Source organism: Chlorocebus sabaeus, chromosome 4 (genome assembly GCF_047675955.1).
Source record: "Chlorocebus sabaeus isolate Y175 chromosome 4, mChlSab1.0.hap1, whole genome shotgun sequence".
NCBI lineage: Eukaryota > Metazoa > Chordata > Mammalia > Primates > Cercopithecidae > Chlorocebus > Chlorocebus sabaeus.
In genome coordinates this window covers 20,370,491-20,394,637 of record NC_132907.1, presented here as the reverse complement: position 1 = coordinate 20,394,637, position 24,147 = coordinate 20,370,491, and the positions used below count along the sequence as shown (strand labels likewise).

The following is a 24,147-nucleotide window of genomic DNA, read 5'->3' as shown; positions in this document are numbered from 1 at the left end:
TTGTTTATGGCTTTCTAAGTAGGGTACTTAGCCCTGTTGTGCTCAGCTTTGGCCTTGGTTGTATTCTAAGAATACGGGAAACAGCTCACTTAACAATATCTTCTTTAAGTTAGTAATATTCTCTTTCTGTACCAACCCTTCATGTAGTGCCCAGGATGTTCTTCCTGTGCATCCTTTCCTGCAGTAGCAGAGGGAGGGCAGGACCATGCTAATATTTACTGGCATTTGTGTCAGATTCGATCAGTAGGCTTAAAATGTATTTCACCTTGGAAAGGTGTGGTAGGGGTCTCCATGGACATCATTTTAATTAGCTGTAGGAATTGGAGGTTCAAAGCTCCCCAAGTTTTCTTCAGTTTCCCCCTCCTGACTCTATGCCAGTGACTTAGAAATATAAAAGTGTGTTCTCTTGGATGGATTGTTTGACTTGCTGCTTCCTCTTCATAGTCACCTAAGAAATGGACAGTCAAAATAAACGGAAAGTCTTACTTTAAATAGCAGAGTTGATGATTAGGTTCAGGTAAGCTACTTCATTGTTCATGCATTAAGCAGATACAAGAAAGAAAAAGGAAACCACTGGGAAGGTATGAGTGAAATGGCTAGCTCTTTTTGGGAAAAGTTAATCTGGTGGCAGAGTATGGAAACTAGATCATCCAGGGGAGGAGGAGATGGAGGTGTGGAGTGCTAGATTATAGGTCAGTGTTCAGACCAGAGGTCAAAGGGCCTGACCACGGTAAGCGGTAGTGGGAGTGGGAAGGAGGGGATGAAATGGGAGAGAGGCACAGAGTTGCTGGCAGCCAGCAACACACTGGGATGAGAACAGGGAATGACTTTACAGCGTCAATCTGGGATCCATGAAAGGAGAGGGTACCATGAACAGAAGTAAGAAGAGAAGACCAATTTGAGCATGCAGGACATCAGGGCTACTCTTAGCCTATAGTGCCTTTTCAAGAAGGAAAAGATGTTCCCTCCTCCAGGCACAGGACCTGGCCTGTAGCACACAGGCTGGCCCCCGGACTAGGTTCTGGTGTACAGTGTGCCACCTACACAACCATACATGATAGCCCTGGGGAAGATTCCTGTAGAGCAGCAAGGTTCCCAGGAAGTAATAAGGTCCCAACACTTCATCATGGGCATAGCCAGACTCTAATGTCTAATGAGTGATAGTGCTTATTCCTGTATTGATTGCAGAAAAAGCCATCATGTAAGAAAGGCACCTCCTTTTGAAAGACACCTACCTTCTCCACACATATCACAGCTTTTCTTTTTTTTATCGTGATGAAATATATATAATGTAAAATTTACCATTCTAACCATTTTTAAATGTACAATCTAGAGGCATTAAGTACATTTACAACATTGTGCAATGTCACCATTCTCCATTTCCGGAAATTTTTATCTTGCAAAGCTGAAACTTTGTATCCATTGAAAATAATTCCCTATTCCCCCTCCTCCTAGCTCCCGGTAACCTCTATTCTACTTTCTGCCTCTGTGATCTGCCTACTTTAGGTACCTCAAATGAGTGGAATTATAGAATATATGTGTCCTTTGATGCTTGTCTGGCTTTTTTACTTAGTGTCATGTCTTCAAGTTTCGTTCATGTGGCGTTTATCAGAATTTTATTCCTTTTCATGGCCGAATAATTTTGTATTGTATGGATATATACCACATTTTGTTTGTTCATCTGTTAATGGGCACTTGAGTTGCTTCCATGTTTTGGTGACCATGACTGATGCTGCAATTAGTATGAGGTGCAAGTATATATTTGAGTCTTTGCTTCTAATTCTTTGGGGATATTATAATACCTATACTGGATCACAAAGTAATTCTATGTTTCACTTTTTGAGGAGCCACCAAACTGTTTTCCACAGTGGCTGCCCCATCTTACATTCCCACTAACAGTTCACAAGTGTTTCAATTTCTATTTCTCATCATCCTCACCATCATTTGTTATTTTTTGTTTCTTTAAAACCAGTAGCCATTTTAATAAAGTAATATTGCCTTATGGTTTGATGTGCGTTTCCCTGATATCCCAGTTCTACTTTTATATAGCTGCTTATCATTAAGAAAGCTCTATTTTTCAAGAATGCTGGAAAGAGCAACTTCTCCCCTACAAACTCATAACCCACCTTCACCTATGTGAGAACATACAGAGCATAGTTTCACCTCCTTTGAAATACTGTAATAAGAGTTTTAGATGTGATTGATTCAATGTGCAGAATGTTTATTTTTCGTGCGTGCGTGTGTGTGTGTGTTTGAGATAGTGTCTTGCTCTGTCACCCAGACTAGCACAAAGTGATGCAATCACAGCTCACTGAAACCTCACCCTCCTGGGCTGCAGCAATGCTCCCACCACAGCCCTCTAAGTAGGTGGGACTACAGGCATGCAACACCATGCCCTGCTAATTAAAAAAAAAAAAATTATAGAGATGGTGTCACACTGCTGGGCACAAGTAGTCCTCCTGCCTTGGCCTCCCAAAGTGTTGGGATTACAGGTATGGGCCACTGTGCCTGGCCACTACTTTTCAGTTAGTTGTGAGCATTTAAAAATCAGAAGAACTCATAAAAAATCTGAATCTTCCACTTTTTAGGAAATCCCAAAGCTCAGGCCCTTGTGGTTCACATTTTCACAAGTAGCTGTGAGGCTAGAGCCAAGTTGCTTACAACCTCCACCCAGCCAGCTTCGTTCCTTACCAGTACCGGCCTCACCCCTGCAGGTACCTGTTTCCAAGCCCTATTACAGTGGATTTTCTGAGGCTAAAGTTAGTTTGGATTTATTCCAACTTATATAAATAATTGAGGTGATTAGATATGACTAATACTTCTGTTCTACCTAGCTACTTAATACCTCCACTGACACTTCCTTTCCTGATAAAATCTGAAATCTCCTCATTTATCCTTGCATCCCTTGAGCCCCTTGAGGGATGGGTCTTATCAACAGATTGGTTTCTACTGGTTAAAAGTTGCTTTAAATCTGTTTCCTCATACCTGGAACAATTGGATATCACGTTTTGCATCTGCCCATCAGGTAGATACACCCTTTTAGCTCTACCACGTTCTAACATAGAGTGGCTCCTCTGTTATTGCTACCTAATTGTAGGCCTCTGCTTGCTAGTTGTGTACACTGTTTATGTTATAGAGAAATCTTTTCACATATACGAGGACTTTATATCTGTGTGTGTGCTCATTCATTTAATAGCCTTTGTATGTGCTAGAGTTAAGGCACAAGAAATACAAATGTTTCATGTCTGTGGTCAGGAAATACAGTTAGCAATGGCTGTAGCTGTTTAGATTGTGACGATGATAATTGGCCGCTTCAGATCCTGTGTCTTACAGATAATCAGTACTGGAAGGTGTAGGGTGAGGCTGCGTCACAGCCATGAAATGGAGGCATTGTGAAACCCAAGCCGGCCCAGAACACCCTCGCAGCATGATTTGTTATTGCACAGAGCTGGCTGTACTGCTGCTCAAGCCATATTTCCTGAAACTTAAGAAGGCCAGAGTGGAATAGAGTTCTCTTATAACCAGCTCCTCTTCCCTCAAACCTTCGCATGACACCCCCTGTGGTTTTCAGCCCATCTCTCTGTGTGGTCGCTAATGACTTCATTAAAGGTGAAGCGTTTCAGTGATCAAGAGCCAGTGCTGGATGGTGGTCAGAGGGGCGTAAATGTGCAAGTGGGCCTCGGAGCCTGGGTGGACCAGCCTCCTCACCTCCGCTCTCAGGCGTCTCGCCCCCCAGCATGTTTCTCTGAGGAGCTGCTGATCATTTGCCCAGATGATGGAGCTGGGAACCTCGTTGTCACCAAGTCAGTCCTGATGATTTGTGCTTCCTGTCAGGGAAATCCATGGTGCATGTGTTTATCTTCCGCTTCTCAGCCAGTTTCTTTCTGCATCTATCAGTCTCTTCTTATGTGTCTTCTTTTTCCTAACTGGGCATAGTAGTCAGTTGTGAGTTTGGACTTGTATTTTCTTATTTTGTAACAGTTTGTTTTCTGGCTTCATCTTGCCCCTCCGTCCTAAAAGCTCCACTTGTCTTTTATTTCTCAAGGTAGGTGGGACGAGTTTGGATTTTTTTTTCTTTTTTTTTTTTTTGGTCAGGTTGATTTACATTTCCCCCCATTAGGGTGTGCCATGGAAAGAAGTTTTCTCCATTTCTGATGTCTATGTCAATACAGAACAATAATGAAATTGTTAGGCAAGTAAAATGGTACTTAATGATCTGTCTGGAAACTCCTAGGCACCTGCAAGGCTTTCTGAGTGAGAATTCACTGTGGGTAGCAGTTCACATGCCCCACTCCTGAACATGTGTAAGAATGGGTCCCCGTAGGCATCACTTTCTAGCCAGTCCAAAGCCGCGCTCCCCTGGTGGCCCATTGTCATCTTCCTGCTCCCATAGCCACGGCACCCTACATGTCTGCCGATCTGACCAAAAAGCTGGCAGACAGGAAATACACTGACTTCTAAGATAAGAACCTTCATTTGAAACAATTTTTAACATGCCTTCTTTGTCAAGGAGTAAAGACCCTGAATCCCCCAGGGGTTCCTACAGCCCATGAAGGTTCACAAGAGAGTCTACAATCCTCAGAGCCAGGAAGCACTGAGACATAAGAACAGGGCCACTTGACAGAGATAGCAGTTCCTAGCCGACTTGGGTCCTAGGAGGATATTCTGGGTGGCAGGGCTCTAATTGTTTATTAACCTACATATAAAATCAAGGACGTATAGCCAAGCACAGCAGCAAATGCTGCCACCTTGTGAGCTGCCTGTGGTTGTGCTGGGTAGAGATGGATCTAGCTAAGGCAAACCAGGATGTAGCTTGGAGAGAACTTGGTCAGATTTTTGTGGCTTCCGGTATAGTTGGAACACTTTACTTCTTAAGTCTACTGTGTAATGTATGTATACAGAGTGAGTGGTTGCTTAATTAAGTGCTCTAATTTTTTTTTTGGTCATATATACACGTGGTACAAAATTTAAAAGGCCCAAAAGAGGGGACAGTGAAAATTGTATCTTTCTCTCACCCAGTTCCCCTTCCCAGAGGTAAACATTATTGCCAGTTTCTTTTGTAGCCTAGTGGGAATAATTTCGGAATAGTTATCTGTAGTTTATAGATAACTGTATAGAGATAGAACTATATGTAGTTGTATACAGTATGTATGTAGTTATATACAATACATATATACATATCTATAGCATATATGTAGTTATATACAGTATATATGTATATACATACAGTACATATATACATATGTAGTTATATATAGTACATATATACATATCTACAGTTTTCTTCTATATCGCTATCTCTACATATACATACATATATACACATAAATATATATATAACTATACAATTGTTATACTGTTGTGTAACATGGATGTATATACAGTAGCAATATGATTAAATATTTCTCATTAATGATGATTTTCTGCAGCCTTTCAAACTTGTTAAACAGAAGGAAAATTACAAATGGACTGAACAGAAGTGGCATCATAAAAGGCAGCTACTGTTTGGGAGCAAGGGGCATTGCCGTGGAGAGGAAATGTGTGGTGGTCTGAAATTGCACCAGTTTACGGTACAATCTTAAAACCATGGCTAGCCTTGCTGAAGGACCTCGGGGGCAAACGTTAAGCTGACCACTCTCTTTAGGTCATGGTACAGTATCTCTGGGCACATGGTGGGCGCTGGTTTGTGCTGGACCCCTAAAAGTTATTTCCTTTTATCCCTGGTTCCCTCCCTCCCATAGGCAACATTCTGATATGTATACAATGTATCATTTAGATTTGTGTGTATTCTTGCAATGTATCTTGTTTTGTGTGTAAGTATTTTTAATTTATGCAAATGGTATATCTACCTCATTCTGTTCCTTAGTTTTTTTTACTAGGCTTTGAAAGTTCCATCCATTTTCCTAGGTGTGAATCTACTTCATTGCTGCCTGTCTTTGTAGGGCCAAACTGAGATTTGGAAAATAGTTGAAGCAATTGTGGTGACTTTTTACCCAGGTTTTTTCTCATGTTGACACACATGACAAAAAGTGCATGTACTTTTGTGTTACTGTTTTACTCACTTTACTATATCAACTTTCCTCCATTTTGCTAATTTGTCATAAATATTAATGGCTGTGTAGTATTCCATTTATATAATGAGTTATTACTTCACACTCTCTCCTGTCATCAGACAACTAAGTTTTTTATTTTTTAATATCATTGTGGTTACGTGCATATCATTGGTCTTTATTGATTTTCTTTTTCTTTAGCCAGAATAGATGCCCAATAGGGGATTATTGAGCCAGAGAAAATTCTCCTATGGCCTGTGATGGAAGTGGCCACACTCTACCTCTTGCTTTATTCCCAGAAATGAACACAGGTTTCTATATCTATTTAATACACCCCTTTTTGGCCGGGTACAGTGGCTCACACCTGTAATCCCAGCACTTCAGGAGGCCGAGGTGGGCAGATCACTTGAGGTCAGGAGTTCAAGACCAGGCTAGCTAATATGGTGAAACCCCATCTCTACTAAAAATATAAAAATTGGCCGGGTGTGGTGGCATGTGCCTGTAATCTCAGCTATTCAGGAGGCTGAGGCAGAAGAATCGCTTGAACCTGGGAGGTAGAGGTTGTAGTGAGCTGAGATCACGCCACTGCACTCCAACCTGAGTGACAGAGCGAGACTCCATTTCAAAAAAAAAAAAACAAAACAAAATACCCATTTTTATTTGTAGTGCATTATACTTAGAGCTGTTGCCATAGGAATTGATCTATCAAGCATCATGGTAGTCAGCAGACAAATAGGAAACTCCTGTTCTGTCGTCAGAATGAGTTGCAGAGAGTACCATCTGCTACCTGTATTGTACATCTTTCTGTTCCTCTGTCCCGCCTGGCACAAGAGCAGCATTGGTTTAATCATCAGCAGCCCTTCTGCTCTCTGTAGTCGGGATTGGCAGTAACTCATTGGTGGGTAACCCTGCCTTGGTCTTGCCACTTGCACTGAGAACTGTAACTACGGACACGCAAATCAGGAAAGAATGGTGCTTGGGATGCTCCTCCTATCTGTGCCTCAAACGTTTTCACTCAAGGGATATTAAAAAAGTGGCTTACTGCTTATAAAGATTGTGTGTCAGTGAAGAGGAAGAGGTGGGAGTGGAGAGTGGGAGGCATTTGCAAGAACATATGTTGGATTCTTTTCTTCTCTTCTTGGTGACAATGATTGATGGCATCTAGTGAGTCCCCATTTGTCACTTCCTTGGCACAGCTGGTAGTGGAGGTGGGGGAAATCAATAAGGGCTGGACAAAGAACGTAGCTAGAGGAAGAAAGCACTGCAAATATGGTATTAACATGACATTACTCACAGTTGAATTTTTCACTATGCTATTACTTCACACTGTCTGCTGAGAGCTATTCTCTTTTGATCCTTTAGGCTGTAGAGGAATCAGTCTGTGTAACTCTCCCTGATTCACCACCTCCAAGAAAGGGTTAACTTTGGACATAAGATACCTGTAGTTTAAGGGGAGGAAGAGAAGGAAGGAAATTCATACTGGATACAGCTTTTGCCAGTTATGTTTCTTATATGTTGAAATATGGCCTGGCTTCAGCTATGGCATTCTTTTGGTGTTCTGGAATGTCCATTATTTAACAATTCCATATTGAATACTTGCTTGGGGCTTAGAAGAGGGAAGTCAAGTGTAGGAAGGAGTTGTGGCAATTTAAGTAAGTTTACAATGATCTTATTAAGCTCGTTGCTTTCATTTTCCTGCCTACGTTGGGGCAAAGACATGTTTAAAAGTGCAAGAACAGTGATTATTTTGTGGTTAGAGCATGTGCACAGTGTAGACAAACCCAGGAAGGAGAATCTGCTTCATCAAGTCTTAAGTTGTTATTTAGACCAAAATGTATGCGTAAGCCTCAGATGAGTGTTGATGTGCCAGGAAACTTCTGCTGAGTACTTTCGGTTCTTTCTTCTTTACTTTTCCTCTGCACCCCAGCTCGTGGTTATTTGGTAAAACTGAAGGTGCTTTGCACTGCAAACAGACATGACAGCTCAGTCTCCCCTGTAGCAAGTTCTAGGGAAGGCAGGTTGACAGAGTCCCGTTTTTGAGCTCAGTTCTCCAAGGCCCTTTGGTCAGCTTATTTTCCTGCAGGGTGTCACGTCCCACAGTAGTCTCCACCTAGAAGACGTTGGATCTCCTATGTTCAGGTCAGTGTGGCCAGGCTGCTCTGTGGAGAACAGTATGATAAATCCTTGGTAGCATTACACTTCAAACTGGTGCCCACTTGCCTACCTCCTTTTAATTTCATTTTGTTAACAATTGTTTCCTGAGGACCTGTTGCATGCTGGGTACTTTTTCCCTAGGTGATTTCACATTTAGCATCTGTTTTCATTCTCATTACTTATCTGTGAGGTAGTGTGTATTGTACCCAATTTTCTGATAGAGGAAATTGTGGCCCCAAGAGATTGTTGTACCGCAAGGTAATAAAGATGAATACAGTTGCAGAACCAAGTTTGAAGCCTGATTTTTGGGGATCCAAGGTCCAGTGAACACAGCTGTACCCCCAGAGATGCTTCTGAAAGTGACAGCAGTCTCTTCAGCCAGTCCTAAAGAGTATGTTCACCTTCATCTTGTCTTAAAGCACAGGCATACCTGGCTTTGCGAAAGCATAGTTGATGAAGATCGGAATTGGCTCATTTTAGCTTTAGAAAAGGTTTTGCCTAAGGCTTCTGCTTAAGAAGAGAACATTCCTAGGAAGTGAGCTTAAGCCCTGTTCACCCTATTAATCTTAAATGATTTGTCAGAGCAGAGCGGCAGAGAGGTGTCCTGTAGAGGTGACAACCTGAATTTAAATCACAGCCCAGCTGCTTACTAGCTGTGTAATCTTGAGCAAATTACTTAACTCTCTGAGCCTTTTCTTCCTTCTCTATTAAAGGGGAGTGATATCAATCTCATCAGGTTAGTGTGAGAATACATTCATATAAGTGCCAAGTACTGCTAAGTGCTAGCCTATGTGCTAAGTAAATGTGAGCTGCAATTGTTTGCCATTGGCATTATCAGTAGAGTGGGAGTCTCATTATAGCAGCAACCTGGCTCTCCTGAACATATGTAAATATTTACATAGCCCCTACTAAATGCCATTTAAGACTGTATTTGGTGTAAGGCAATAGGATGTGTTTAGCAGGAGGAGTGGATTTGTTCAGGGGGTGCAACAGACTGGGACGGGAGAAGAAGGCATGTTTGATAGTCAAAATGCTGGCATACTTCCTGCACAAGGAAGTCTATATGACTAAACAAATAGTGCTGAACTAAACAAATAGTGCCGAAGGTCAGGTGTGAACAGTGAATTACATTGGCAGTCAGGCAGGGGGATGGTCTGGGGTATGGTGGTACTGCAATAGCTACCATGAACGGTACCTACTATATGCCAGGCACTGTTCTAGTACTTTTCTCCTATTAACTCATAACGCCTTTGGAAGCAGTTCTATTATTATCCCATTTTATAGATTAGGAAACAGACTCAGATTAATTCAACTACCCAAGGGGCATGTAACTGGTAAGTGGCAGAGCTTTGGTTCAGTCTCAGGCATCGAGCTCTGGAGTGTGCAACCATTGTGTTAGATGCCTCTCAAGATAGGTAAGATCCTTGCTATCGTAGAATTTACAGTCTAACTGGGTGAGCCAGTCAAACTAATAAGTATTAATATCTAGTCTGCCAGGTAGTAATAAATGCAGTGAAGAGAAAATTGGGTGAGGAATTTTAGAGGATGATGGGAGCTGATGTTTTAGCTAGTGTATTTGTTTGTTCAGGCTGCCATAAACAAAATACCACAGATTGGGAGGCTTAAACAACAGAAATTTACTTTCTCAGTTTTGGAGGCTGGAAATCCAAGAGCAAGGTGTCAACATGTTTGGTTTCTTCTGAGGCCTCTGTCTTTGGCTTTGCAGATGGCCCTTTCACTATGTCCTTCTGTCTTCCCTCTGTTGAGCATGCAGCCCTGGGAGCTGTCTGTGCCCTAAGCACCTTTTCTTATAAGGACAGCAGCCTGGCTTAATCACCTCGTTTTAACTTAACCATCTCTTTAAAGGCCCTGTCTTCAAATGCAGTCTCATTTTGAAGTATTAGAGGTTAGGACTCCAACATATAAATTTGGGGAGGGGAACACAGTTCTGCCCATAACACTCTGCCCTCTGCACCCTCAAAATTCATGTCCTCTTCACAGCAAAATACATTCACCTGCATTCAACAGCCTAAGCCTTAACCCATTCTACTGTCAATTCTAAGTCCCAAATCTCATCTAAATATCATCTACATCAAGGTGGGTGAGACTCAAGATATATGATTCGTCTTGCGGCAAAAATTCTTCTCCAGCTGTGAACCTGTGAAACCAGACAAATTATTTGATTCCAAAATACAATGATGGGGACAGGCTTAGGATAGACATTCCCATTCCAAAAGGGAGAACTTGGAAGGAAGAAAAAAGGGTCATGGGTCCAAAGCAAGTCCAAGACCTAACTGGGCAAATTATGTTCGATTTTAAGGCCTGAGAATGATTCTTTTTACATGATGATCTGTCCTCCAGACCCATTGGGCTGGCAGAATTTCTTCAAGGCCCCAGGTGGTAGCCTTGCTTTTGAGGCCTTGGACAATGACAGCCTGACTCACTGACACTGAGACAGAGACAGCCTCCTCCTTTGAAATGGAAGAGACACTTCCTCGCCCCCTGGACCTGAACACTTTCAGTGTGGGGTGAGAGTAGCAGCTTTAGGGACCATTCTTCCTTTTTCTTGAAGGATAATACCTGCTCACACCCAGAGCCAGATAGATCTATTGTCCCATCCTGCAGCATCTCAGAAGCCTAGTGCTGTTGTGTCCTGTCTCTGTCCCCTTTAGTCCAAGTCAGCAGTGTTTCTGCTGCTGGTAGAACCCCATCTCTATTCCTGCCTTCTGTTGAGATGGCTGATTAGATCTGTGAGTCCCACTGTCACTCTTTAGGGAGTGATTGTTCAGTCACACCGTTGGTGCCCTCTCCAGAACACATTCTCATTTTCTTGCAATATGGATAAGCTGAGAATTTTCCAGATCTTTAAGTTCTGGTTTGTTTAGCCTAACAATTTTTTCTTTAATTTCTCTCATTTCTCTCACACTTTGCTAGAAGCAGATAAGGAGAAAGGAAAGTGGCAAGGAAAGCACAGCAGGCTTTCAACACTTGGCTTAGAAATCTCAGCAGAATATCCAAGGTTGTCACTTACAAGCTCTACCTTCCACAAAACACAAAAACGCAATTCAGCGACGTTCTTGGCCATTTTATAACAAGGATTGCCTTTTCTTCAGTGTCTAACAATACATTCTCATTTCTGTCTAAAATCTCACTAGAATCACCTTTCATGTCCGTATTTCTAGCAACAGTCTCTCTTAGCATCTGAGTCAACGTTCATTGCAACACAGTTTGGGGAAGCTTGCCAAACTCAACAGATTATACTATATCATCGCCCCCTGAAAGAGAAGAGTGAGACGTAAGTCCTCTGAAGTCTCCTCCACTCCTACTGGATCTTGAAGTCATATGTTGATTCTTTTCATGGTATTGTGTACCTGTGTTTTAAGGAAAATAGCATTCTTAAAACAAAGCAAAACTTTTACTAAATAAAAAAATTAGCCTTTCATGTCACTTTCTTAGAGTGAACCAAGTAAGTTTTGTATGAGAGAAGGATGGGGGCCCATAGATGCACACCTCAGTTTTGCAGGGTAGGTTCCTACAGCCACGTCCCCCTGGACTAATAAGGCTAATGGAATCATGGTGGCAGTTTTGTACTGGCCTCCAGCTGATGAAAAGTTTTGCCATGAGAACTTAACTTAGTCCTTCTGATGCTTTTACTGCCTGTTGATACAGAAGGTGAAAAATGACCAACTATTCTATACATAAAAACAAAGGCCACATATTCTTATATTCTTTTAGAATATGTCTTATATGCTGATTTTTAAAATATTAGGGGAAAAATTGACTTGTGATACTTGAAAGTTCATAGAACAGGGCACTGCATTAAAACAGGGTTTATGCAGATAAAACACACTTTTCTGTTCTTGGCCAGCAGTTCTACCGTCAGGATACTTATTCCATACAGCACTGTATGATACAGACCAAGATTTATAGTCGGTGATTTCCTGAATAACAACTCAGATAGCAAATGCCTCCACAAAACAACTTTCATATGTTCTGCAAGGCACAAAGTAGTATAAAAGAAAGGATTGTTTGTTCCCGGATTTTTGTGGGGTGGTTTCTGTTTTTTCTTTTTCTTTTCTTTTTTTTTTTTTTTGTCTCCCACAAGACAGAGTTTTTCTTCTTGCTCTAAAATTTGAAAGATTTCTCCTTTCTCTCCCGTTCTTCCACAAGTAGTGCCACCCTAAAAAGGAAGATGAGGTTCTCTAGCAACCCTTAAGTTGCTCATAAGAAACAGCTTCAACTTTTGCTTTGGGGCAAGACATTCACATATTGGGGTTGTGGGCCAATAAAACTAGTCAATAGAAGGAATGAGGAAGAAGCAGTGAATGTAAGGACAGTGTTGGGGAGGAAGGGGGAATATTCTGGTTTTCATTTCTGTAGATTTTTAGGCCAAATTTGAAGACACATGAAGTATCTCTAACTTGATTTTATGTATGCACACTTTATGTACTATCTGTACATAAGTCATAGACATATAGATTGGACTAGAATTGAGAGTTCAGAAATGAACTCTCACTTGTACAGTCAGTTAATTTTCAATAAAGGTGCCAAGACAGTTCAAAAGTAGTCTTTTATTTTCTTTTTTTTTTTTTAATTATACTTTAAGTTCTAGGGTATATGTGCACAACGTGCAGGTTTGTTACATATGTATACATGTGCCATGTTGGTGTGCTACACCCATTAACTCGTCAGGTAGTCTTTTCAATAAGTGGTGCTGGGACAACTGGGTAGCCACATGCAAAACAATGAAGTTAGACTCTCACCTCACACCATATACAAAAAGTAGTTCAAAATGGATCAAAGATCTAAACTAAGAGATAAAAGAGAAGAAAACATAGGCATAAATATGTAACATATAAAACACCAAAAATATAAACAACAAAAGAAGAAATAGATGAATGAGACTTCATCAAAATAAAAACATTTTTACTTCAAATAACACCATTAAAAAAGTGAAAAGACAGCCCACAGAATGGAGGAAACACTTTCAAATCGTATATCAAATAAGAATCTTGTATACTGAATATGTAAGGAACTCTTATAACTCAAAAATAAGAAGACAAATAATTCAACTAAAACATGAGTGATAGATTTGAAAGACATTTCTCCAAAAGTATATAAATGGGCTATATGCATATAAAAAGAAGCTGAATATCATTAGCCATCAGGGAAATGAAAATCAAAACCATAATGAGATGCCACTTTGCATCCACTAGAATGGCTGTAATCAAAACGACAGAAGAGTATTGGCAAGGATGTGAAGAAATTGAAATCCTCATACACTGCTGGTGGGAAGGGGAAATGGTACAGCTGTTTTGGAAAACAGTCTGGAAGTCCTAAAAAGATTAAACATAGAGTTACCATATGACCCAACAATTCTACTCTTGGGTATATACCCAAGGGAAATGAGAACATATGTCAATGCAAAAACTAGTTCACAAGTGTTTATAGCAGTATCATTCACAATAGTCAAAAAGTTGGGGGGGGGGGTGAAATAACATGTCCAAAAACTGATGAATGAATAAATAAATGTGATATATCCATACAATGAAATATTATTCAAGAAAAAAATATGAAGTCCAGATGAACATGGATAAACCTTGAAAACGTTATGCTAAGTGAAAGGTCACAAAAGGCCACATATTGTATGAGTCTATTTACATTTACAGGAAATGTTCAGAATAGGCAAATCTAAAGACAGTAGATTAGTGGGTTAGGGGCTTGGGGGTAAATGGAGAGTGACTGTTTATGGATATAAGGTTTCTTTTTTGGTGTAAGGAAGATGTTCTAAAATTGATAATGATGATGGTCTTTCAACCCAGTGAATATACTAAAAACCATTGCATTCCATGTGTTAAATGGGTGAGTGTATGATGTGCGGATTATATCTCAATAAAGATGTTAAGCCACACACAGTCATATTACATAATTACACAGTTATATTGAATTCCATTATAATTTTAGATTTATGGACTAACACTGAATACACAGAGTATTAAGCGACATGTTCCAGTGCATATAGTTGGTGATCACAGAGCCAGACTTCCTGAACATCAGGCCAGTTGTCCCTCCATTGTGATTGTTATAGGAAGTTTGACCCCAACATACCATACAAGTCACACTTAAAACTTGTATTGGTGTGGCCAGGTACCACTCACTTGTTCATGTAACAGATCAGCAAGCCCCTGAAACTGAGGTTGGCAATGGCAATAGCAACCTGCTCCTGTAAGGTTCAGTAGTGTAGGGTGGGGGAGAGGAGACACAAGAGCTGCTGCTGCTTTTTTTTTTTTTTTAAAACCAACAAGAATGACCTTGAAAACAAGGGGTTCTTTCCACACAATTATTCAGGGACCCTGACTGATGGAAGTTATTCTACCTTCTCCAGCCAGCAGACGGGGAGGAGAGAGGGGAGGCTTATCCATGGGAGGTTTTCCTGAGCCACTTTAGGGTGGTGCACCCCCTCACACTCATTTCCCCACACCTTCTGTGGTTACAGTGCCATCACTTGGCCCCTCACAGATGCCGTGGGCCTACGAATGCGGACTCAGACCAGCAACTCCTCTTAGCTGAACAATTTGGTATTGAAGCAGCTACGGTTGTCTGGGGTGTATACCCTGGGGTTCGTTGGCTGTCGCATGCCAGGAAAATTTAGGACATGCCAGGAAAATTTAGGACACATACACAAGGAGTTTAGGAGCAGAGGTTTAATAGGTAGAAGAGAAGAGGAAGAGAAACAGCTTCCTCTGTAGAGGAAGGGGTCTCCCAGCAGAAAGGACCTGCTGGTGGTAAATGCCCGGAGTTTCATAGTAGGGTTTCAAGAGCCGGTGTCTGATTTACATAGAGCTCATAGAGTGGTTCAATCAGGTATGATGTTTACATAGTGCGTGGGGAAGGCTTGTTGCCCCACCCTAATCTTCTTATGCGAATGGCTTTCCAGTTGATGGGGCCACTTGTCTGCTCCTTTACAGTACAGGTGGCTGACAGAGAAGGGAAAGTGGAGCCGCCATCTTGAACATGTCTAATCCTTAGTTCTTGCCGGCATTCACCTGTGCAAGCTCCCAACTTGCAGCCTGCTGTTTGTTAGAAAATGATTTGGAGCGGCTTTTCATTAAAAAGAAAAACCTTACCAAGGACTCCCATACCCTTGCTATCTGCCTGAGTGATTTCTTCTTAACTCCTATATCGCTATCTGTGCTTGAAGTTTTTTCCTTATACTAAAAAATCGATCCAAAGGCTAGTCAGCCCACATGATGACTGTGCACAAGTTTAGAAGTTGCATATCGTGGCTCCTGCTTCATTGTGAGGGATTTTAATACCTTTAGAGCAATGTTAAGTACCCAGTCTGACTGGTTATTCTGTCAGCAGAGTCTGTCACCTGTCCTAGAAGAATAGTCTTGTTTGTTGCTCATATACCGGCTGATGATTGATAGGAGTTTCCGAATTGTATTTTATTGGAAGGATCTTTGAGAGCTCTAGGCCTGTGGGCCTTCCTGAGGAGGTGACTACATTTGAATAGGCTCTATGTTTCCTATATCCTGCCTCTGCCCTGCTACATACAGCACTACAAGGGGAAACCCGGACCATTTACTGTGCCTGTTGCAAGGTAGGTGACAAAGAGGGAGTTCTGAGAGAACAAACGAAGCCCCAGGAATCTACTCAACCCTGACAGTGAATATACTATCCTCTGACCTTATACTGAAACAGTGACAACATCTATGTCTCCAAGCCGTGGAACTCTGACCGCTACTCTAGAAGTAGCCCTGGAGTATTTTGTTACCACTTTTGTTTTACACTAGGCCTAGACTGGAGGATTCAGTTTGGTGAGTTGTGAGAAATTAAAAGTTGGAATTAGAGGAGCAGAGGCTGGCCCCTGTCAACTTATTGAGCTGGGTGGCCTTAGCCTTTTCTGAGCTTTGGAAAACCTCAGATATCATGTCAGAACATCAGCAGAATCTGAGAACAACACCAGAAAATCATCAGCAAATGGTGATCCCGATAGCACTTCTTCCTTATAGAGTGATCATGAGAAGATTCCATGATAATCCCCATAAAGTATCAAGTCCAGATTTTGACACAAGATCGTGCTCAATAACTACTAGCTGTCATTGATAATAATATCAATGAAAGTCATCTTTTTACTTTCAAGGCAGAGAAAAAGAGGTATCTCCATTGATGCCTAATATTAAAAAAAGTAACACTTCGTAAATCTTTGGCAATATCTTAAAATATTTTATGATGTAACTGTGATTCTTGGAAAACTTTCTTTTTAGCAGTCAGAATCTTTCATAACCGTATGTTAAGTACTTGCTTTGTGTAAACAGGTTGCCAGGCACAAAGGGATCATAAAGAGAAAGAAGAAATGGCCTTTGCCTTTGAGCAGTTCATAATGTCATAAGAATTAGCTATGGCTATATTTTAAACAGGTTATAGCTAACCTAAGTTTTTGCTATCAATGTTTTATTATTTTTTTTCTTAATTTTTTTTGAGACAGAGTCTCACTCTGTCGCCCAGGCTGGAGTGCAGTGGTGTGATCTTGGCTCACTGCAACCTCCGCCTCTCAGACTCAAGCAATTCTCCTGCCTCAGCCTCCTGAGTAGCTGGGACTGCAGGTACCCATTACCATGCCCAACTAATTTTTGTCTTTAGTAGAGATAGAGTTTTGCCATGTTGGCCAGGGTGTTCTTGAACTCCTGACCTCAAGTGATCCACCCCTCTCGGCCTCCCAAAATGTTGGGATTACAGGTCTGAGCCACCATGCCTGGCCTGGTATCAGTGTTTTAAACCAACTGCACATATATTCTAATACAGACAAAAATGTGATTAGCTCTTTTTAAAAACAAGCCCAACTCTAAAATATCATACTTCAGAGCTTTTATTTTTGCATCCTGCCCCTTGCTCCCAATTGTCAGCTTATCTCCCCCTACTCTTGCTACCAATTGTCAGTTTACCCCCAACCCTACCCCTCACACATATACCCCAATTACCAGGTTGTTATAAAACATTCATATATTTTTGTGTATAAAATGATTTCTTGCATTCTTCCAAGATAATTATTTGAAAATGTAATTATTTGAAAACAGATTGTGTTTTACCGTGAAATCACCTAATACCCTAATTAGTTTATTTAGCTTAAAAACTTGGTCTAGAGCAGTGGCTCTTAACTTGGCCACATTTTTTTTTTTTAAGGCAGCATTATTATTTATTTTTTCTTTTCAAAATTTAGCAAGTCTGTGGTATTCTTACTTCAGTTTATTTGACGCAAGGCTCAAATGATATGTGAATGATATGCATGATATGTGAAAAGAAAGTTCATTATCATCACATCTTACCTGTTCCTTGTTCTTCCAGTTTCACAGCCCCTTAGACTGTTAGAGCTGACAAGGACTTTATCAACAAATTCTCTCATCACCAACACCCCTCCTTTAGCAGAGGAGAGAAACTGAGGCTCAGAGAGGTGAGGGGACTTGCTTACAGTCACACCACCACTATGTGACTGACTCCTAGTGCAGAACCCTCCCTTCAACCATGTGCCTCTCCCTGGCTGGTAATCTCTGTCTGTTTTTCAACTCCCTTTTCTGAGATGTCACCAAGTCCTCTTACTGTTTCCTGGAAATGTCTCTTGGTTGTCTTCCTTCCCATTTCTTCCTGGCTGATCCCGTCCCTCAACACCTCACAATGGGAAAGGCCTGACAGAGGACTTGGTCTCTGAGGCATCCATTATACCAGATGAATTTTCTCTAATTACCACTGTCAGCACATCACTCCTCTTCTTTGAGGCTGCCAGGAGCTCCCTGCTTCTTGTGGCTACAAATGTCAACACCTGTCCTTGCGTGCTAGACCTTCCAGAGCCTAGCTTCACGTGAAGGCCCAGCTTCATTGCTCTTTTCTCCCTGTGAGCCCCAAAGGCCCACTGTCTTCCCTCCCTGGGTTTTCTTCGTGAGTCAGCCATGTTTCTTTTATGCCTTTAGTTTCTGTTCTCCCCAGCTTCCGGTTCTCTCCCTGCCTTTCCAGCTACAGCAGGTCCTCCAATAATGTCGTTTCATTCTATGTCATTTCCTCATAATGTTGATGAAGAAAAAGAAGGGGCCACTGTAGAGTTCGTGTGTTCTCCCCAGGTCCGCATGGGTTTTCTCTGGGCACTCATTAGATGGGCATGTTAGGTGAACTGATGTGGCTACATTGTCCCCACTGAGTGAGTGTGGTGGGGGTGTGAGTGTGTCTTCCAGTGGGAATGCATCCTGTCCAGGGTTAGTGCCTCTCACCCCCCCACCCCTGAGCTGCTGGGATAGGCTCCGGCCACCCAAGACCCTGAACTGGAATAAGGGTGAAGAATTATCTTACTTTTTGTGTTTTTCCAGTCCCTCCATTATACCAAAAGTTGATGTTAATCTTTCTTAATTGTATGTATAGCTCACATTTATTTCAGTGTTTAACATCGAGGTGTTTTGGTCTTTATTTAGAAGTTTAGTGATGTTTTTGTGGCCAGAAATATGCAATAGGAACTTAATTATTTTTTAGAGACAGAGGCTTGCACTGTTGCCCAAGCTGGAATGCTGTGGCCTGACTACGATTACTGCAGCCTCAAACTCCTGGTCTCAAGCAATCGCCCCTCCTCAACCCACTGAGTAACTGGGACCACAGGTGCCTGGCTCTTTTTTTTTTTTTTTTTTTTTTTTTTTAAGAGCCAGGGTCTCACTGTGCTGCCTAGCCTGGTTCAAACTCCTGGCCTCAAGCAATCCTCCCACCTCACCCTCCCAAAGTGCTGGAATTACAGGCATGAGCCATAGCGCCCAGTGTAACTTGTTTGTAGAAATTTGCCTATGGTAAAATTGATTTTGTTACACATTATTTTGCTTAAATTCATAGTTTCCAGGTAGGTGAGGACTTACTGTACTCTATTCTTCGAGGCCAAGTCCAGGTTCTACCACCTTTTTAATGTTTTCCTTGATTGCTGCAGTGATAACCCAATGATTCCCCTTTACTCCCAAACTTTTTCTGATTATATCCTACCATGTAGCATTGCACATCATAGCCCGTCATATGGTTCTCTGGCTTTTCCTTAGAATTGTGTGGCCTTCTCAATTATATTGAATGCTCTTTGAAGGCAAGGCTTATGTTTATATTTTTATCATATATGCTATTCCCTTCCCATCCATTGGAAATATGTTCAAAGACCCTCAGTGGATGCCTGAGACTGAAGATAGCACCAAACCTTGAATATACTGTTTTTGCATATAGATACATACCTATGCTCAGGTTTAATTTATAAAGTAGGCAAAGAAAGAGATTAACAACAGTAACTAATAATAAAACAGAACAATTATAACAATTGTAACAATATATTATGATAAAAGTTCTGTGAATGTGGACTCTGTCTCTGTCTCAAAATATCTTATTGTACTGCACTTACCCTTCTTGTGATGAGGAAGGGATGGGAGTGGGACAGCATGAGATTTCATCACACTACTCAGAATGGTATGCAATTTAAAACTCATGAATTTGGTATTCCTGGAACTTTCCATTTAATATTTTCAGACCTAGTTGACCTCAAGTAACTAAAACTGCAGAAAGTGAAACCTTGGATAACGGGGGACTACTGGATTCCAATTCTATAATGCCTAATACGTGGTCAGTAATAACCACTTATTAGGGGCTTGTTGAACTTCTAAAAGTTGTTATTCAGAGCTACAAGCGGTTCAGACATATTATAGTGTTGGCAGCTTGGGTTGGGATCAGTTGTTAATATTGGGGCACAGCGCTCTACTGTGTTTCAAGTGTTGGCAGGGCCAGTGGCTATCGTGTTAGTGATCCTCTAAGGAGACTGTCTCTATGGATATGGTGCTCACGCTAATAGTTGGATTTGTAGATCAATAGCTGGGTGGCAGGGAGGCTGGGAACTGCACACCAGCATCTTGAATCTTCCAGTAGGTAATAATTACTTGAGAAAGGAATATCCTCATAACTCTGGCAGATCCTCAGCTCACCATTGTGACATGTGAACTGGCCTGTCTCCTCTTCCACTGTAAGTCCTTGAGCCAGTAATGACCTTGGTGTTCTCTTTTCTACAATATTGGCACAACATCTTAAGGTTGAATCTGATCTTTGTCTAAAATATTTTTTTCAGAACCCATTAAGTACAGTATCTTCCAAAAAAAAAGAAGTGTGTTGTCATAAGTTCCTGGTATTGGAAAAAGGAGTCTGTATTATTTAAAGAAGCCTTGTCTGCTTACTTAATTCCGATGCCCCTTTTCCATGCCTTCCTACCTTTCCTGGTAGTCATTCCTGGACTGAGGTAACTGCAGATTTTATAGTGCTTTGGACTGTGCACTCCCCAAGGCACAACCCCTAAAAGAATTGCCTCTGCCAAAGTCTCATAAACTGGGAATTATTTTTTCTTTAATGTCAGCAGGACTAATTCCGCCCATACAAAATGGTTTGCCCTTTTCCTTCTTTGGCACAGAAAGAGACTTGGCAGAGGCTCAGATAAAGGTGAAGTTGATGAGCTCTGGCATGGGAGTGAGCTCAGCGCTTCTGGGCTTTCATTCCCCCTGTTCATCTCATGTTCGAAATGCTCATTCCATCCAGAATGTCTTCCCTTCCCACCAGTGACACCTAAAGATGTTTCAGATCCTGCTTCCTTTGTCTCCAACACACACAGCAAAATGCTGAATGCCTTCATTTGCAGAAAGTTACCCAACTGGAGTCACTTTAATATTTTTTAAATCTTTTTAGGTGGATGGAAGTTTGCTTAGTTGAAGAATTGCCACCAACCACTGAACTGGAAGAAGGGCTCCGGAATGGAGTTTACCTTGCAAAGTTAGCCAAGTTCTTTGCCCCGAAAATGGTATCAGAGAAAAAGATCTATGATGTGGAACAAACACGTTATAAGGTAACCAAGATCTAATTGGTTTTGGCTTCCAGCTAAAAGTGAAAGTTTGGTATTTCATATCCTCTCCCTTCTTTTAGTGTTTCTGTAAGGATTTTGGGGGCTGGGGGATGTCTTTGGAGCCTGTTAATAGCATTCCTGAGGCAGCAGCAGTTTTAAAAAGCAAAGTGTTTCTATTTCTGGTCTGATGCTGAGAGACTTCTGACTTATGGGGCCTCCCAGTGCCTCCCTCAATTATTCCTTCATGGAAGTCAGTTTTGACTTTATTAGTGCCAGTAAAGGTAAAAGTGGGGGCATGCTACCACTCCTTTTTTCACTTTAACTTGTGGCCCTAAAGAGTTAGGGCCAATGTGATAAAACAAGTAGGAAGGTCAAATGATCAGCCAAGCGTTCTTTTCCATTTGATGCTTAAAACAAAATATGACTAACCACTTTGTCTACAACTAGTTTTAAGAATTGTTTCAGGACTAATTAGGGAAGTATCAGAAAATAAAAATCTATCATAGCCGTTTTAGAAACATCACAACAGCTGAGTGTGGTGGCTCTTGCCCATAATCCCAACACTTTTGGAGGCCAAGGTAGGAGGATTGCTTGAGCCCAGGAGTTCAAGGCTGCAGTAAGCTATGATCACACCACTGCCCTCCAGCCTAGGTGAGAGTGAGACCCTGTTTCTAAGATACTAATAGCAAGAAGAAGAAGAAGAAAGTTCAACAATAAAAATCGCACTATTATTTAAATTTGGAAGAGGAGAAGAAAACAAAATCAAACACCAATTTTATAGTAATAGAAATCCCGATTTTTTAGAGATACATATCAAAGTATTTAAAGATAAAGTGATACATCTAGGATTTGTTTCAAAATAATTGAGGGGAAGGTAGACAGATGATAAAAAGCTGGCCATGAGTTCGTAACTGTTGAGTTGATTGATGGTTACATAGGAGTTCATTATACTATTCTGTCTACTTTTTTGCATTTGAACTTATATATTCAAAAGGAAAAGGAAAAAGCAAATGCCAACCTAGAAGGCTTCTCCATTAGCAGTGTATCTTCAAAACAGAATTTTTAAATGTCTGGTGTTCTATTCTGCAATTTGTGATCTCTTGTCTGCTGCAGGTCAAGGTTTCTAAAGCTTCTTTGAAACTTGATCTTTATTTGTTTAATGCATTCAGTTCTGTATATCAATATTTTTTATCTGCAGATTTTCAAGTATTCTGAACAGTTATTTCTCTTACAGCTATATGTTGAGTATATTTGGAAAAGGAATTATTTCCCATTTATTGCATGATTCATAGTACCCTTCACTTCTTGAGGCAAATTATATTCTTTAAATATGTACATTAAATACAGGTAGAATGTTTGAATAATCTTTAAGGTTAACAGTAGACAAGATTACTTGTCAAATTTATTTTGAGTCTGTTTTTCTAGTCTAGTCAAAAAGGTAACCGAGCACAAGTTTTTGCCTTGAATAATGTTATAAATAAAAACGTTTACATTTTTTAAAGTAAATTTGTGTTCATGAAGTTTCACTCCAGAGTTCCAGCTCATTATAACCTTCCACAAGACTTTAATAAAACAATCACTTAGCCAGCTAAAATTAAAGTTTAGAAAATTTTTTTGAGAAATATTTTTAGAAATTCAGAGAAGCCCAGAAAAAGACCATCTGTATCCTCTCTCCACAACATAAATATTTGTTCACATTTTACACTACATCTTGTCTTTTTTTCATGGCTTTTATTTTGGTTATAATCAAGATCTAGGTCTGTCAGTACCAACACGTATGTAGACTTGATGATAGAGTTAAAGCATAGTTGGGATAGGCTCCAGCTCGACTGAAAGGGAATTACAGATTTTCTTTTGGCTTTCTTGGACTGTGAGAATCAGGCTGGGAAGACAGGCCCTTCATGGAAGTGAGCCTCAGAGCAGTGTGGGAGCCAGTTCTTTTCTCTTCCTGGAATATTGTATACCTTGAATATAGGAGTGTCCTTCCAGACCAGCTTGGGGCCCTCATGGGCAGTTGCCTCATGGCAACTTAGATAGGTACCTTCTCCTTCTGGCATCAGAGATCCTATTATTTAAATGAATAGCAACTTCTCTTTAGGATGGGGACAGGAGAAATAATATTTGCAATTTCTGGTTATGGAATAAAATACTTGTGGGGCATAGGCAGGTGATGACATACATGCCCAAGTGAAACATCACAAGAGGGAGGCCACCCCTGCCCCATCAGATTCCTGGAAGGCCGGGTGGCACAGAGGTGATGCTGGGAGAGGGGCAGGAAGGAGGGAGGCACGGCAGGAGGGAACCGTGGCCAGCTGTGGCGTGGGAGCCCCTCCTTGCTGAGTTAAGAGAAAGAAACATAAGATGAATGGAAAGGACTCCTCTGTGGATTGACTACAGAAAGAGGTTTGTTTGTTTTTTTCTTTATTAAATCCATGGAAGTACCTAGTGTTCTTGATGGAAACGTTGAGTGATTTGCCTTGTAATCATAAAATCTTATTTTAGGGCCTTTTCATTTCTCATACAAAAATGAAAGGAGATAAAGATTAGCAAATAGGTAACTCAACTTCCTGATCTTGTATTCTTCAGGACTGAAGCATATCACATAGCCCTTTGCAAGGAGAGCTAAATCTTGGGACTAAGGCAAAGACGTTGAAGCACGAGGGAACACTCAATAACCCAGCCCTAGCCCCTCATGCCATCTGGAAACCATGAATTCAGTGAACTCGGGCTCTCGCTGCAGGGTCTGCCTAGACTGTAGCCATAAAATATGTCAGCCTTGGCACTGGCAGCTTTGATGACTATCAGTTAGGCAGACAGGAGCTTTTGTGCTACCCCATTCTCTTTGTCTGCCAGCTTATGTACAACCCTAGTTCCTCATTAATTTAGGATTGGAAAGATGTCCTGAGTATTTGATTTCAACTTTCCAGTTATAAGTATTTTTTCCATGGCCACCTGTGCCGTCCACACCAGGTCTGAGTTACATGCCCATGCCATGTGCGCTGCAGCTCCTGACACAGTCTGTCTTGCACATGCCACAGTGTATTGTAAAGCGGGCAG

General features: G+C 41.1%; 1 protein-coding gene across 5 annotated transcripts in view; it reads left to right on the top strand.

The window, feature by feature from the left end:
• IQGAP2 (IQ motif containing GTPase activating protein 2) overlaps positions 1-24,147 on the top strand; it is a 310,003-nt gene that overhangs the window by 141,583 nt on the left and 144,273 nt on the right. For 4 of the 5 annotated variants that reach the window (XM_007975849.3, XM_073014669.1, XM_073014668.1 and 1 more), the window contains one exon: positions 20,937-21,093. In XM_007975849.3, the coding sequence (XP_007974040.2) occupies positions 20,937-21,093 (157 nt within the window). Of the gene's footprint in view, positions 1-20,477; positions 20,497-20,936; positions 21,094-24,147 lie in introns of those variants that run through there. The other variant, XM_073014670.1, reaches the window with a different exon arrangement.